At 44.0% G+C, this 14,646-nt stretch overlaps 1 protein-coding gene across 1 annotated transcript; it reads left to right on the top strand.

Moving 5' to 3' along the window:
- Window positions 1-236: 236 nt before the first annotated feature.
- Window positions 237-6,235, top strand: LOC110003294 (ephrin type-B receptor 4b). The gene is made up of 8 exons (XM_020658885.3): window positions 237-1,124; window positions 1,212-1,358; window positions 1,435-1,503; window positions 1,772-1,821; window positions 1,920-2,019; window positions 2,243-2,436; window positions 3,152-3,310; window positions 3,493-6,235. Exons 1-8 carry the CDS (start codon window positions 1,008-1,010, stop codon window positions 3,596-3,598), a joined length of 942 nt encoding a protein of 313 aa, XP_020514541.1. The 5' UTR covers window positions 237-1,007; the 3' UTR covers window positions 3,599-6,235.
- Window positions 6,236-14,646: the final 8,411 nt, after the last annotated feature.

Raw genomic sequence — 14,646 nt, forward strand, 5'->3', positions numbered from 1 at the left:
TACACGAATCCTGTTTTATTAAAGTAAACACTGTGCGTGTGTGTGTGTGTGTGTGTGTGTTAGCCACTGTAACAGTAGTACTCTCTAATGATGGCATTAGTCAGATGTAACTGGATAGCAGTTACCGCGGTAACAAGAGTGTAAAGTTTTCAGCACAGTCAGGCTTACACACACACACACACACACACACACACACACACACACACAGATGCATGTATGTGTGTGAGGTGTGGAGGTGTTGGTATGTGTTAATAAGCCTTAAAGAGACAGTACACCTCTCCAGTTTGAACACATGGATCTTGTTCACTGAACCAAGGATGGGATTCTTCCTCAGTTCCAGATTTTATTATCTGATAAGTCAAATTAAATTACTCATGGGGATGTAAGATGGTGTTAGTTTGATTTTAAAGGAACCAGTGAACCATCTTGGCTGTTTGTGTTCATTTGGGAATGTACTCCAAAGGATCACTTCGTTCCCTAATTACCCCTCAGCAACATTAATATTGAAGGCCAAACGTCACAGGGACCTTTAAACGGCAGTCTGAATAGGGCCAGTGTGTTCCTATGGTTTACAGGGACAGTGAGTTAATTTAGTTTATACGGACAGCGAGCTTGTATGGTTTTCAGAACCAGTAAGTAACTATTTTAGAGGAGCAGTGAGTTACTATGGTTACAGGGACAATGAGTTACAAATGTACAAAAAAACCCATCAGATTGTGAATAGGAATGAACCAAAGTGCAGAAAATAAAGGTTTTATGCTCAAAAAGACCTTAATGGCAGACCCCCCTGTTGTGGAGTCCCCCAGGGTCCACTTCTGGGTCCTCTCCTACTGTGCTTCTGATGATCTAATATAGCCCTTTGATGTACCTGTCCAGGTGAGTTTGGCGAGGTGTGTCGTGGTCGGCTCAGGGTACCAGGCAGAAAGGAGAACTACGTGGCCATCAAGACTCTAAAGGGTGGGTACACAGACAAGCAGAGGCGGGACTTCCTGTCGGAGGCCTCCATCATGGGTCAGTTCCAGCACCCGAACATTATCCACCTGGAGGGTGTGATCACCACGTCCTGCCCCGTCATGATCCTCACCGAGTTCATGGAGAACGGAGCTCTCGACAGTTTCCTGAGGGTGAGACAGCTCCCTGACTACCCGTCTGTCTCTTTGTTTACCTGTCTGTCTCTCTGCATGTCTCAATGTCAACCCATCTGTCTGCAGATGAATGATGGACAGTTCACCACCATCCAGCTTGTGGGGATGCTTCGTGGGATAGCGGCGGGGATGAAGTATCTGTCTGACATGAGCTTCGTACACAGAGACCTGGCAGCTCGAAACATCCTGGTCAACTCCAACCTGGTCTGTAAGGTGAGACAGTCTGCCTAACTGTCTACCTGCTCACCTGTCCGTCATCCCTCTCTGACAGTCTTTGCTTGTTTCTCAGGTGTCAGACTTTGGTCTGAGCCGGTTCCTGACTGAGAACTCCTCTGACCCCACCTACACCAGCTCTCTGGTGAGTCTCCAAATAAGGCTAACTAGCATGCTAACTGGTTAGCAATCTGAAGTATTTGAATTATTACCCATGCTATTCTAGCTGAAACAAAGTTCTGTGGATAAAAGAGGTGCTGTGCTGTGTACTGATTGGGTCCTCCTCCCGGAGTCCCTCAGGGTCTTGTTTTTGGTCCTTGTTTTTTTTCTCAATACCTTTTATAAGTTAATGTAATATTGTCTTCATGAAGAACTCATTATATTCCACAAGCTGACTTGCTTTCACTTCTCAGGGAGGAAAGATTCCCATTCGCTGGACAGCTCCTGAAGCCATTGCCTACAGGTGAGTATTGATACTGCAGGTAAAAGTACATTAATCAAAATTATTTTAAATGTATGTTACAGTAATTAATAAAAGTGATTATTTTTGATGACGTGCAGAAAATTCACATCAGCAAGCGATGCGTGGAGTTACGGCATCGTCATGTGGGAAGTGATGTCATACGGAGAGCGGCCATATTGGGACATGAGCAACCAGGACGTAAGAAAAACATCATTTTAGTGGTTAATGTTCAAGATGTATTTAAGGAGAAAATTACGACTCACATTAGTAGTCATTCTATGCTTTTTCTGTCATGGTTTTAATCTGAGATCATTTTAGTCAGGATCATGTACACACTGACCTCCTGTTGTTTTAATCAAATAAATAGATTTACAAAACTGTTATCTAATATAAATGTGTCTCACCTGTCTCGCCCGCTCAGGTTATTAACGCCATAGAGCAGGACTACCGTTTGCCCCCACCCCCTGACTGCCCCTCCTCTCTGCATTCGCTCATGTTGGACTGCTGGCAGAAGGAACGAGCCAACCGGCCGAGGTTCTGTGATGTGGTCGCCTCGCTGGATAGGCTGATCCGAAACCCAGCTTCCCTGAAGGTGATGCACTCCGAGGGGCCGAGGTGAGTCTCTTTGATACATCTCATTAAGGAAAAGATGGAGGGAGGGAGGGAGTGATTGACTGGTGAGGAATGTCATGCACCAGCTGCTGGGGTTCAGAGGTCAGAGGTCATAGTCTGCAGCAGACACAAAGGCAATCACACACATGTTTGGTGCGTGCGTGCGTGCGTGCGTGAGCGTACGCGTGCAGGGGGCCAGCTGTGTGATTGACAGATGTTTACACAGACTGAGATGTTTACATAAGCAGGTGCAAAAAAGTTCACATTCCTGGATTAAATTTCAGAATTTAGTAATATCCTGTCCGTCTGTGTGTCTGCCTGTTGTGTTGCATTCTTTTGCAAAGATTTCAATTGTCTAAAATTTGACAAATCCTGACTTCCAACTATTTATCTTGTGTAGTTATAGAGCATCTTTTTAGCTTGTTTATTGTTTTACTTACCATACCCTTACCCAAAAACAAAGGTCAGGTGTGTAATATCTGTGCCAACATGAAATCAGCTTCTTCTTAAAAAACAAATCCAAACATGAGAGACATTTTTCAGACAGAGAGACGTGCACCAAACACTGCAAGTAGAGACAAGTCATCAAACTGTTTACACTGTAAACCTTCAGCTGATGTCACACTGGATGAACCGCTCGCCTGTCTCTGTTTACGTCTCTATCTTTCATAATATAATTCTGTCTGCATGTCTGTCTGTGTGCCTGTCTGTCTCTCAGTCCGTCCCAGCCTCTGTTAGACCAGCGTGTCCCTCCTCCTCTCTCGGCCTGTGCTTCGGTCTCTGAGTGGCTTCGAGCAATAAAGATGGAGCGATATGAGCAGAGCTTCCTGCAGGCTGGCTTCAGCAGCCTGGACATCGTTTCCCAGCTCAACACAGAGTGAGTCTTACAAACATATACTGCACATGAAGATATATAGATACTCTATACATGCACTTTGTGTTAACACAGTTTCATCTGCAATAAATGTGATACATACACATCATCTTTCCTGGTAGATTAAATGTTACGCTGACATATTTTTCATGAATAGTAAACTTATCCTCTGTGTGTTTCCATAGAGACCTGCTCAGAGTGGGCGTGACCCTCGCTGGCCATCAAAAGAAAATCCTCTCCTCAATCCAGACGCTCAGGATACACAAAACCCCACCCACCCTCCTTTACTGATCAATCACAGTCCTGCCTTGTTCTCTGAGACCATAACACTAAGGATGAAGCTGAACCCCACTGGCGCTTGTAACTGACCACTCAACTGTGATCAAACATGCCGTTTTGACCAATCAGGACCCATCAAGACTAGTGATGGTCAAAACATCAGGGGAATCTGTTCACTGTGAGATATGTGACATTCAGGTGGCACATAAACTCTCATAAACACATAAGAAGAACCTCTCGGCTATTCATACTTTAAATTTTCAATTCAACTGCAATAAGACTCCGCCTTTCTTCTTGGTCTGACCAATCAGAACAAAGGATCTAGCTTTTAAGCACCTGGATGGTCAATACTCAGGACAGCCATCCACTGCTCAGGAAAACCTTCTTCTGCTTCACAAACCGACCAAGTGACATTTAGCACAGCAAGGATGTAGGAGGGGATTCCTTGTGCTGATGTAGCTCAACAGATGCTCTCATTGGATGTGAGTTGCTGAAAAGGCCTCCGCTTTGCTCATCACTACGCACCACCCACTGCATTAAATCACATCTGAGATTGGTTCACAGGTTTGTCCACCTGACAGTGAAACCTGGATCAACTGGTTATCTAAAGCGGATCAGGATGTACCTACACTACAGTGCAAACTCACTGAACCATGCAGAAACAGATCTCTGCGCAGGTTCAGGACTAAGCTCAGATTTCTGCTCGATTCTCCTGGAAATATGAAACAGAGTGGATGATTATTTGTTTTAATCGTGTCAAACTGAACTGGATCAGCTGTTGGCCGGAACACATGCTCTTAAACTGCTACGATTGCCAAACCTTAAGGACATTTCAGCAGGGGCAAAGGGATTTCTGTCTTATATGAACGTGCCTGAGTGAACTTTCAGGAGTGTGGATATCTCTTCATACTCCATCAGGAATATTCAGGATTTTAACCAAACATCATTGAGGATTTCTTGAGGATATCATAATGGATGTTGTGGAAAGCAGGGATAACCACACAGATATTCCGAAAAGACGGGCCGGTATGCTCAAGCAATGTGGGAATATCTTCCTGAGGGACATCAGGACCTTCTGAAGGGATTCATATTCTAATTTATCAACATGTTCTTCAAAAGTTTCAGTGTGGCACCCTCCATAATCTGTAAGGAATCTTCTGGAATCTCCTCAGAAAACAAGAGTGAACATTTTGGGGAAATCTTCGGGTGTCTTTGAGATACCGTGTTTATTTGGTGCTCTTTTCACAACGTAATCAGAAATTTTTTGAGGTTTAATGCAAACTCCTGAGATTCTCAAGGGGAAAGCGGTCTTTGGTAAACCTGGAAACTTTAAGGAAGATATCTAGAATACTTTCATCTCGCTAAAGAACTCTCAAAAGGACAATGGTTTTCTTAAACTGTGACACCAACACATGGAGTGTTTCACCGTGATGAAAGTACCTGAGTGTATTTAATTGAGCTTTAGTACTCAATCATTCCCAAACAGACAGAACTGGTTTTAAACCTTTAACTGAAACTTCACTTGTCTTGAAGCATACAATACTTATCACTGAATACTACAAAAACGTACCAAAACATGTCAAACAAAAGGCAGATGTTTGGTTCCCTCTAAATATTTCCTTTAGTTTCAACCTTCCTGATCAAAACCACTGCCAAGAAAGACGTCTGTTCCCCAAGGACTTCAATAATTCAAGCAGGTTGAAAACTTTGGATTAAAAGTCCGACATTAGTGTGTGACCTGTTCCAGTTTGAGGAACATGAGGAACAAAAACGAACAAAGAAGAGAACTGTTGACAATTTTGTATTTTAGCACTTTTTATACCTGATATTTTATTGTGATCATGTTTTAAAGCTGAGCAGAAGATCAATGTTTCATATAAGACTCACATTTCAGGAAAACTGTCATTGAATTTTTGTAAAGAAAATAAAAAAGATTGTCTTTTATTTCAAAGCTGTGTGAGACAGTGAGAGGATTTAAAGTTCAGGACCAAAGCTCAAGTCTGAAGTCAGTGTGTTGTTTATTCTGCCCACAGGAAGCAGTGTGATTGCTTTTTACTGCCCCAGATATCAGATCAACCCCCATCAAGTCTTACCAAACAACATCTCACATGTTCTCTTATTCGGTTGAGAATCTCAGGGTTCTTATAATACCATATGATACATGGCCCACAATAACAATATTATCTCGATACAGTGATTATATAATTGATATATTGATGATACATCACAATATCTGATGAGCAAAATGCCCCTGTCGTTTATAATGTGCAGAATGAATGTATCCATTCACTGCAATCTGGTGTCTGTTTCACCTCACATCTTCTGTTGCCATGAATTCAAGCCAAAATATTTTCAGAGCACAATATTTTATTAAATAAAATATCCATATTTGGCAACAGGGATATGATTATCATGATAAGCACATATCAAGACAACAAGATATTGCTGTAAGGATATTTTGTCCCACCCTTATTCTCCAACATCTGAAGACTTTTTTGTATCTGTTCAGTCAAGCGTTGTTACGATACCATCATTTAAAACTTCCTAGACGCCCTGATCACCTGTGCAGTCTAAACTGAACAAAAACATTGGCAACATTTGGGTACGCCAACGTTGCTCAAGGCATTAAAGTTTTAACATTTTTGACAACCTTTGTTCGGTTTCTTTTGTCCGGCAGCAGAAAGCCACGAGGCAGAACGAGCAATCTAACGTCAGACGCTTAACCAAATGTTTTCTGAATTAACGGTGGTGACATTGTTTTTCAACCAGCTTATTGTAAATAAGAAAACCAAAGCTGTTTAAATCACTATGGGGATGGAGATTTGGAGTTCTGAGACCAGTTTGCCCTTTTGCTGTCAAACTGACCAATCAGAGCATAGATACCTCTTTACAACTCTGTAACATTTTCTTGCCTCAATATGTCGACTGTGACTGCAGAACCAAAGATCTGAGAGCCTAAATCTGTATCATATGAAGCAAACCTGTGTACATCTGCAGATTAGTGTATATACAAACTCCACCTACTTCTCATTGGTCCTCAGACCCGTCACCCAAAGCATCAACAAACCAATAACAGCACTACAGGGAGGCTTTCTATGGCAACGTCCGGCCTCTTTAACTTGTTTTGGACTGTTGCATGATGGGAGTTTTCACACCTGGTCTTCACATTGAAGGCTGCTGTGATGTCATCGTTCTAGTCTCTGCTGATTGGATTAGAGTCAGGAGTTTTCAATAATGTGACCAACTATTTTTTATCTTGAAGAAGAACTGTGAGATCCACCAGAGCCAGCCTGATCCGGTCTGGATTCTGTCTGATCCGGTAATGAATGAATGAAATATTATTGATTCTGATGACATCAATATTCAGGAGAATGTCTTCGGGGGGGGGGGGAGTCTCTGTCAGCCAATCACAATAAAGATGAACTATCCTGCCCAATGAGATGTCTGGTTTCAGTCTGTATGAAGAGATTATGGTGTTGCATAACAAATTGTGTTGAAACTAACTAACCTGTACAACAGAATGAATTATAGAATGAACTGGTACCATTATGCAAACGTTAATTAATTTGAATTCTTCATGTCAAACTGTAGCAGGAAATGTGAGTCCAGACTCCATTGACAGAAACAGTCATTTTAACTCAGGACACAGGAGTTGTTGATCTACTGCTGCCTCCGTAAGTGAGTGTCTTGGTGCTGTTTTGGGTTTTGGAAATGTGATGGATCCAGACTAACCATTTAAATCTCCAAACTCACACAATTACACAAACAGATTTAACAGATGTATGCAGCAGTAGACCAGCAACTCCTGTGATCTGTGAGGTCAGATCTCTGTTTGTGTCAATGTAGTGTGGTGTGTTTGTAGAGTGATGTCACAAAAAGGTCTCTCTCTGTAGGGATCCTTTCTGAAATGTTGTCAGGACAAAAGCAAAAAACTTTTAGTGGACCCACTTCTAACCATCAATTATGTTTCAGACGTTACAGCCCGTTTACCTGCAGCAGGATCAAATCATCCACACTGGAGACATTCAGAAACTCTTTGTACCTTTTAGTCCCATTAGACTTTAGCTTTGTAAAATATAAGCCAGGGTTGGAAACAAGAGAAGTGCTCTTCAAGTGTACGCTTGTTGAGTAAACATTCTGTGTTTGCAGGTGATGATTCAAGCGGATCAAACAAACAGAACTCATTGGTGACAGAAACATGACGTGTCTGTTCAGTGTGACCTCTGATCTCCAGCCTGTGTGTGTGTTTTCAGACAGGTAGTGAGGATGAGTGTGTCGGGAACACACAGCAGACCTGACACAGCTGAGAGGTTGTCATCCGTTGCCATGGAGACATCCGCGAGTTGTGTTCACGGGTCAACTGTACATTTTTATTTTTATCTTAAGTTTTATTGAATCCAAGTTTCTGAATGAACCTCAGAGAAATCATTAAATAAGTCTCAGAGCTCCCCAAAACTGAAATAGAGGGGTTTATAGGCATGCGCATGTAGAGCATGTCTATAAACCCCTCTATTTCAGCCCTGCTCAGAACAGGCTGTTTCTGTGTCTGTACCTTTAAATATGTAAATGAGCTGTGTCTGACCACGCCCCCTCTCTAGAAGGTCTTGGGTGTCTCTGACTTTCTCGCTCCATGTCCTATTGTTTACGGTGAGAAGGCAGACTCAGAGGGCAGAACAAACACCTAGCTGTGGGAGTGTCACCCACCTGGGGGAGGGGCTACTGCCCTTTGTGATGTCATGAAGGGAACATCTCCAAACAGCCTGTTTGAGCACACATTTTCTGAAAAGTGGAGCAGGCAAATAAAATACAGGATACTGTTATACTTAGGACAGAGAGTTAGAGACACACACTCTTTAAGGTTGATTTTAGTGTGTGTACATGTAGCAGATTTCTACACACTGGTTTTATTACTTTTACTGATGTACATGAATCCATCATGGCCGCTCCTCAGCTCCACAAACCAGTTTTTATTTTATAAAAACCAGCTGCTGACTTCAGATCAGTGTGTGTGTGTGTGTGTGTGTGTGTGTGTGTGAGATGTATAGGAAGGAACATTTCAACATGTTATTTCACTTTAATGAGCACAATGTTGGCAGAGAAGCGAAGAAACAGAAGGTTTGTGTTTCATCTGGGAGAGCTGACGAGTGTGTGGGTGTGTGTGTGTGTCTGTATGTGTGTGTGTGTGTGTGTGTGTGTGTGTGTGTGTGTGTGTGAGAGTGTGTTTCTGTGTGTCTGTGTGTCTGGGTGAGTGATATGTTGGCCTGACTCCTGCTCTGTGTCTCTCTCTCCAGGACAATCAGAACTGACAGCTCTAAAGTGCCTCAATACGTGTGTGTGTGTGTGTGTGTGTGTGTGTGTGTGTGTGTGTGTGTGCGTGTTAGACAGTCATACATGTGATTTTTCCACTCCGAGATTTTCCAGTTTCTTAAAACCTCCTGACCTCCAGCATACCAAAGAGAACCTGGAAACTCTTCAAGGACCTCGGAAGCCACCCTGGAGACCTCCTTAAGGACTCCTGGAAACTCCCCAAAAACCCTGAAATCTCCTCAAGTGTCCTGGGACCATCCAGCACCTCCTCAATCAAGAAATCTCCTCAAGTGTCCTGGGACCATCCAGCACCTCCTCAATCAAGAAGTCTCCTCAAGTGTCCTGGGACCATCCAGCACCTCCTCAATCAAGAAATCTCCTCAAGAGTCCTGGGACCATCCAGCACCTCCTCAATCAAGAAATCTCCTCAAGTGTCCTGGGACCATCCAGCACCTCCTCAATCAAGAAATCTCCTCAAGTGTCCTGGGACCATCCAGCACCTCCTCAATCAAGAAATCTCCTCAAGAGTCCTGGGACCATCCAACACCTCCTCAATCAAGAAATCTCATCAAGTGTCCTGGGACCATCCAGCACCTCCTCAATCAAGAAATCTCCTCAAGTGTCCTGGGACCATCCAGCACCTCCTCAATCAAGAAATCTCCTCAAGTGTCCTGGGACCATCCAGCACCTCCTCAATCAAGAAATCTCCTCAAGTGTCCTGGGACCATCCAGCACCTCCTCAATCAAGAAATCTCCTCAAGTGTCCTGGGACCATCCAGCACCTCCTCAATCAAGAAATCTCATCAAGTGTCCTGGGACCATCCAACACCTCCTCAATCAAGAAATCTCCTCAAGTGTCCTGGGACCATCCAGCACCTCCTCAATCAAGAAATCTCCTCAAGTGTCCTGGGACCATCCAGCACCTCCTCAATCAAGAAATCTCCTCAAGTGTCCTGGGACCATCCAGCACCTCCTCAATCAAGAAATCTCCTCAAGTGTCCTGGGACCATCCAGAACTTGTCAATCAAGAAATCTCCTCAAGTGTCCTGGGACCATCCAGCACCTCCTCAATCAAGAAATCTCCTCAAGTGTCCTGGGACCATCCAGCACCTCCTCAATCAAGAAATCTCCTCAAGAGTCCTGGGACCATCCAGCACCTCCTCAATCAAGAAATCTCATCAAGTGTCCTGGGACCATCCAGCACCTCCTCAATCAAGAAATCTCATCAAGTGTCCTGGGACCATCCAGCACCTCCTCAATCAAGAAATCTCCTCAAGTGTCCTGGGACCATCCAGCACCTCCTCAATCAAGAAATCTCCTCAAGTGTCCTGGGACCATCCAGCACCTCCTCAATCAAGAAATCTCCTCAAGTGTCCTGGGACCATCCAGCACCTGTCAATCAAGAAATCTCCTCAAGTGTCCTGGGACCATCCAGCACCTCCTCAATCAAGAAATCTCCTCAAGAGTCCTGGGACCATCCAGCACCTGTCAATCAAGAAATCTCCTCAAGTGTCCTGGGACCATCCAGCACCTCCTCAATCAAGAAATCTCCTCAAGTGTCCTGGGACCATCCAGCACCTGTCAATCAAGAAATCTCCTCAAGTGTCCTGGGACCATCCAGCACCTCCTCAATCAAGAAATCTCATCAAGTGTCCTGGGACCATCCAGCACCTGTCAATCAAGAAATCTCCTCAAGTGTCCTGGGACCATCCAGCACCTCCTCAATCAAGAAATCTCCTCAAGTGTCCTGGGACCATCCAGCACCTCCTCAATCAAGAAATCTCCTCAAGTGTCCTGGGACCATCCAGCACCTCCTCAATCAAGAAATCTCCTCAAGTGTCCTGGGACCATCCAGCACCTCCTCAATCAAGAAATCTCATCAAGTGTCCTGGGACCATCCAGCACCTCCTCAATCAAGAAATCTCCTCAAGTGTCCTGGGACCATCCAGCACCTGTCAATCAAGAAATCTCATCAAGTGTCCTGGGACCATCCAGCACCTGTCAATCAAGAAATCTCCTCAAGTGTCCTGGGACCATCCAGCACCTCCTCAATCAATAAATCTCCTCTAGTGTCCTGGGACCATCCAGCACCTCCTCAATCAAGAAATCTCATCAAGTGTCCTGGGACCATCCAGCACCTCCTCAATCAAGAAATCTCCTCAAGTGTCCTGGGACCATCCAGCACCTCCTCAATCAAGAAATCTCCTCAAGTGTCCTGGGACCATCCAGCACCTCCTCAATCAAGAAATCTCCTCAAGTGTCCTGGGACCATCCAGCACCTCCTCAATCAAGAAATCTCCTCAAGTGTCCTGGGACCATCCAGCACCTCCTCAATCAAGAAATCTCATCAAGTGTCCTGGGACCATCCAGCACCTCCTCAATCAAGAAATCTCCTCAAGTGTCCTGGGACCATCCAGCACCTGTCAATCAAGAAATCTCATCAAGTGTCCTGGGACCATCCAGCACCTGTCAATCAAGAAATCTCCTCTAGTGTCCTGGGACCATCCAGCACCTCCTCAATCAATAAATCTCCTCTAGTGTCCTGGGACCATCCAGCACCTCCTCAATCAAGAAATCTCATCAAGTGTCCTGGGACCATCCAGCACCTCCTCAATCAAGAAATCTCCTCAAGTGTCCTGGGACCATCCAGCACCTCCTCAATCAAGAAATCTCCTCAAGTGTCCTGGGACCATCCAGCACCTCCTCAATCAAGAAATCTCCTCAAGTGTCCTGGGACCATCCAGCACCTCCTCAATCAAGAAATCTCCTCAAGTGTCCTGGGACCATCCAGCACCTCCTCAATCAAGAAATCTCATCAAGTGTCCTGGGACCATCCAGCACCTGTCAATCAAGAAATCTCCTCTAGTGTCCTGGGACCATCCAGCACCTCCTCAATCAATAAATCTCCTCTAGTGTCCTGGGACCATCCAGCACCTCCTCAATCAAGAAATCTCATCAAGTGTCCTGGGACCATCCAGCACCTGTCAATCAAGAAATCTCCTCAAGTGTCCTGGGACCATCCAGCACCTCCTCAATCAAGAAATCTCCTCAAGTGTCCTGGGACCATCCAGCACCTCCTCAATCAAGAAATCTCCTCAAGTGTCCTGGGACCATCCAGCACCTCCTCAATCAAGAAATCTCCTCAAGTGTCCTGGGACCATCCAGCACCTCCTCAATCAAGAAATCTCATCAAGTGTCCTGGGACCATCCAGCACCTCCTCAATCAAGAAATCTCCTCAAGTGTCCTGGGACCATCCAGCACCTGTCAATCAAGAAATCTCATCAAGTGTCCTGGGACCATCCAGCACCTGTCAATCAAGAAATCTCCTCAAGTGTCCTGGGACCATCCAGCACCTCCTCAATCAATAAATCTCCTCTAGTGTCCTGGGACCATCCAGCACCTCCTCAATCAAGAAATCTCATCAAGTGTCCTGGGACCATCCAGCACCTCCTCAATCAAGAAATCTCCTCAAGTGTCCTGGGACCATCCAGCACCTCCTCAATCAAGAAATCTCCTCAAGTGTCCTGGGACCATCCAGCACCTCCTCAATCAAGAAATCTCCTCAAGTGTCCTGGGACCATCCAGCACCTCCTCAATCAAGAAATCTCCTCAAGTGTCCTGGGACCATCCAGCACCTCCTCAATCAAGAAATCTCATCAAGTGTCCTGGGACCATCCAGCACCTCCTCAATCAAGAAATCTCCTCAAGTGTCCTGGGACCATCCAGCACCTGTCAATCAAGAAATCTCATCAAGTGTCCTGGGACCATCCAGCACCTGTCAATCAAGAAATCTCCTCTAGTGTCCTGGGACCATCCAGCACCTCCTCAATCAATAAATCTCCTCTAGTGTCCTGGGACCATCCAGCACCTCCTCAATCAAGAAATCTCATCAAGTGTCCTGGGACCATCCAGCACCTCCTCAATCAAGAAATCTCCTCAAGAGTCCTGGGACCATCCAGCACCTCCTCAATCAAGAAATCTCATCAAGTGTCCTGGGACCATCCAGCACCTGTCAATCAAGAAATCTCATCAAGTGTCCTGGGACCATCCAGCACCTGTCAATCAAGAAATCTCCTCTAGTGTCCTGGGACCATCCAGCACCTCCTCAATCAATAAATCTCCTCTAGTGTCCTGGGACCATCCAGCACCTCCTCAATCAAGAAATCTCATCAAGTGTCCTGGGACCATCCAGCACCTCCTCAATCAAGAAATCTCCTCAAGAGTCCTGGGACCATCCAGCACCTCCTCAATCAAGAAATCTCATCAAGTGTTCTGGGACCATCCAGCACCTCCTCAATCAAGAAATCTCATCAAGTGTCCTGGGACCATCCAGCACCTCCTTAATCAAGAAATCTCCTCAAGAACTCCAGAAACCTTCAGAAGAACCTCTGAATCACTGAAGCACTGATTTGATATGCTATAATAATAACATGATACTATACGCTATGCTATGCTAAGCTATAATACGCTACGATACGCTACATGATATAACATGATATAATATAACATGCTATGCTACACTATGCTACGCTAAACTATAATACGCTACTCTATGTGATATAACATGATATGATAATAACATGATACTATACGCCACTCTATGCTACGCTATAAACCGCTACGACACGCTACATGATATAACATGATAGAATATAACATGCTACGCTACACTATGCTATGCTAAGCTATAATACGCTACGATACTTGGCATAACATGATATGATAATAACATGATACTATACGCTATGCTATGCTAAGCTATAATACGCTACGATACACTACATGATATAACATGATATGATATAATATAACATGCTACGCTACACTATGCTACGCTAAACTATAATACGCTACGATACTTGACATAACATGATATGATAATAACATGATACTATACGACACGCTATGCTAAGCTATAAACCGCTACGACACGCTACATGATATAACATGATATGATATAACATGCTACGCTACACTATGCTATGCTAAGCTATAATACGCTACGATACTTGGCATAACATGATATGATAATAACATGATACTATACGCCACGCTATGCTATGCTACGCTAAAATAGGCTAAGATACGCTACATGATATGATATATTATAACATGCTATGTATACTATGCTACGCTAAGCTATAATACGCTACTCTATATAATATAACATACGCTATGATAATAACATGATACTATACAACAAGCTAAGCTATGCTAAGCTGTAATACGCTATGATACGCGACATGATATAACATGATATGATATATTATAACATGCTACGCTACACTAGGCTAAGCTATAATACACTATGATACGCTACATGATATAACATGATATGATAATATTATGATACTATACGACACGCTATGCTAGGCTAAGCTATAATACACTATGATACGCTACATGATATAACATGATATGATAATATTATGATACTATACGACACGCTATGCAATGCTAAGCTATAATACGCTACAATACGCTACATGATATAACATGATACTATACTATACGCCACGCTATGCTACATGCTAAGCTACACTATGCTACAATATGCTACGCTAAACTACGATACGATTCAATACAATGCGATGCGCTACTCTACAGGGTACGATACAATACGAGACTATATGATACGATACGATGCAGGGGAAAGAACGGGAACGGTTGATCACAGACTCCAGTGAGAATTCATGTTTAAAGATATTTGATATGTCAGATTTTTGCCGTTTGACCACATTAATAAACAGTA

This window comes from Labrus bergylta, chromosome 22 (genome assembly GCF_963930695.1).
Source record: "Labrus bergylta chromosome 22, fLabBer1.1, whole genome shotgun sequence".
NCBI classification, from domain to species: domain Eukaryota; kingdom Metazoa; phylum Chordata; class Actinopteri; order Labriformes; family Labridae; genus Labrus; species Labrus bergylta.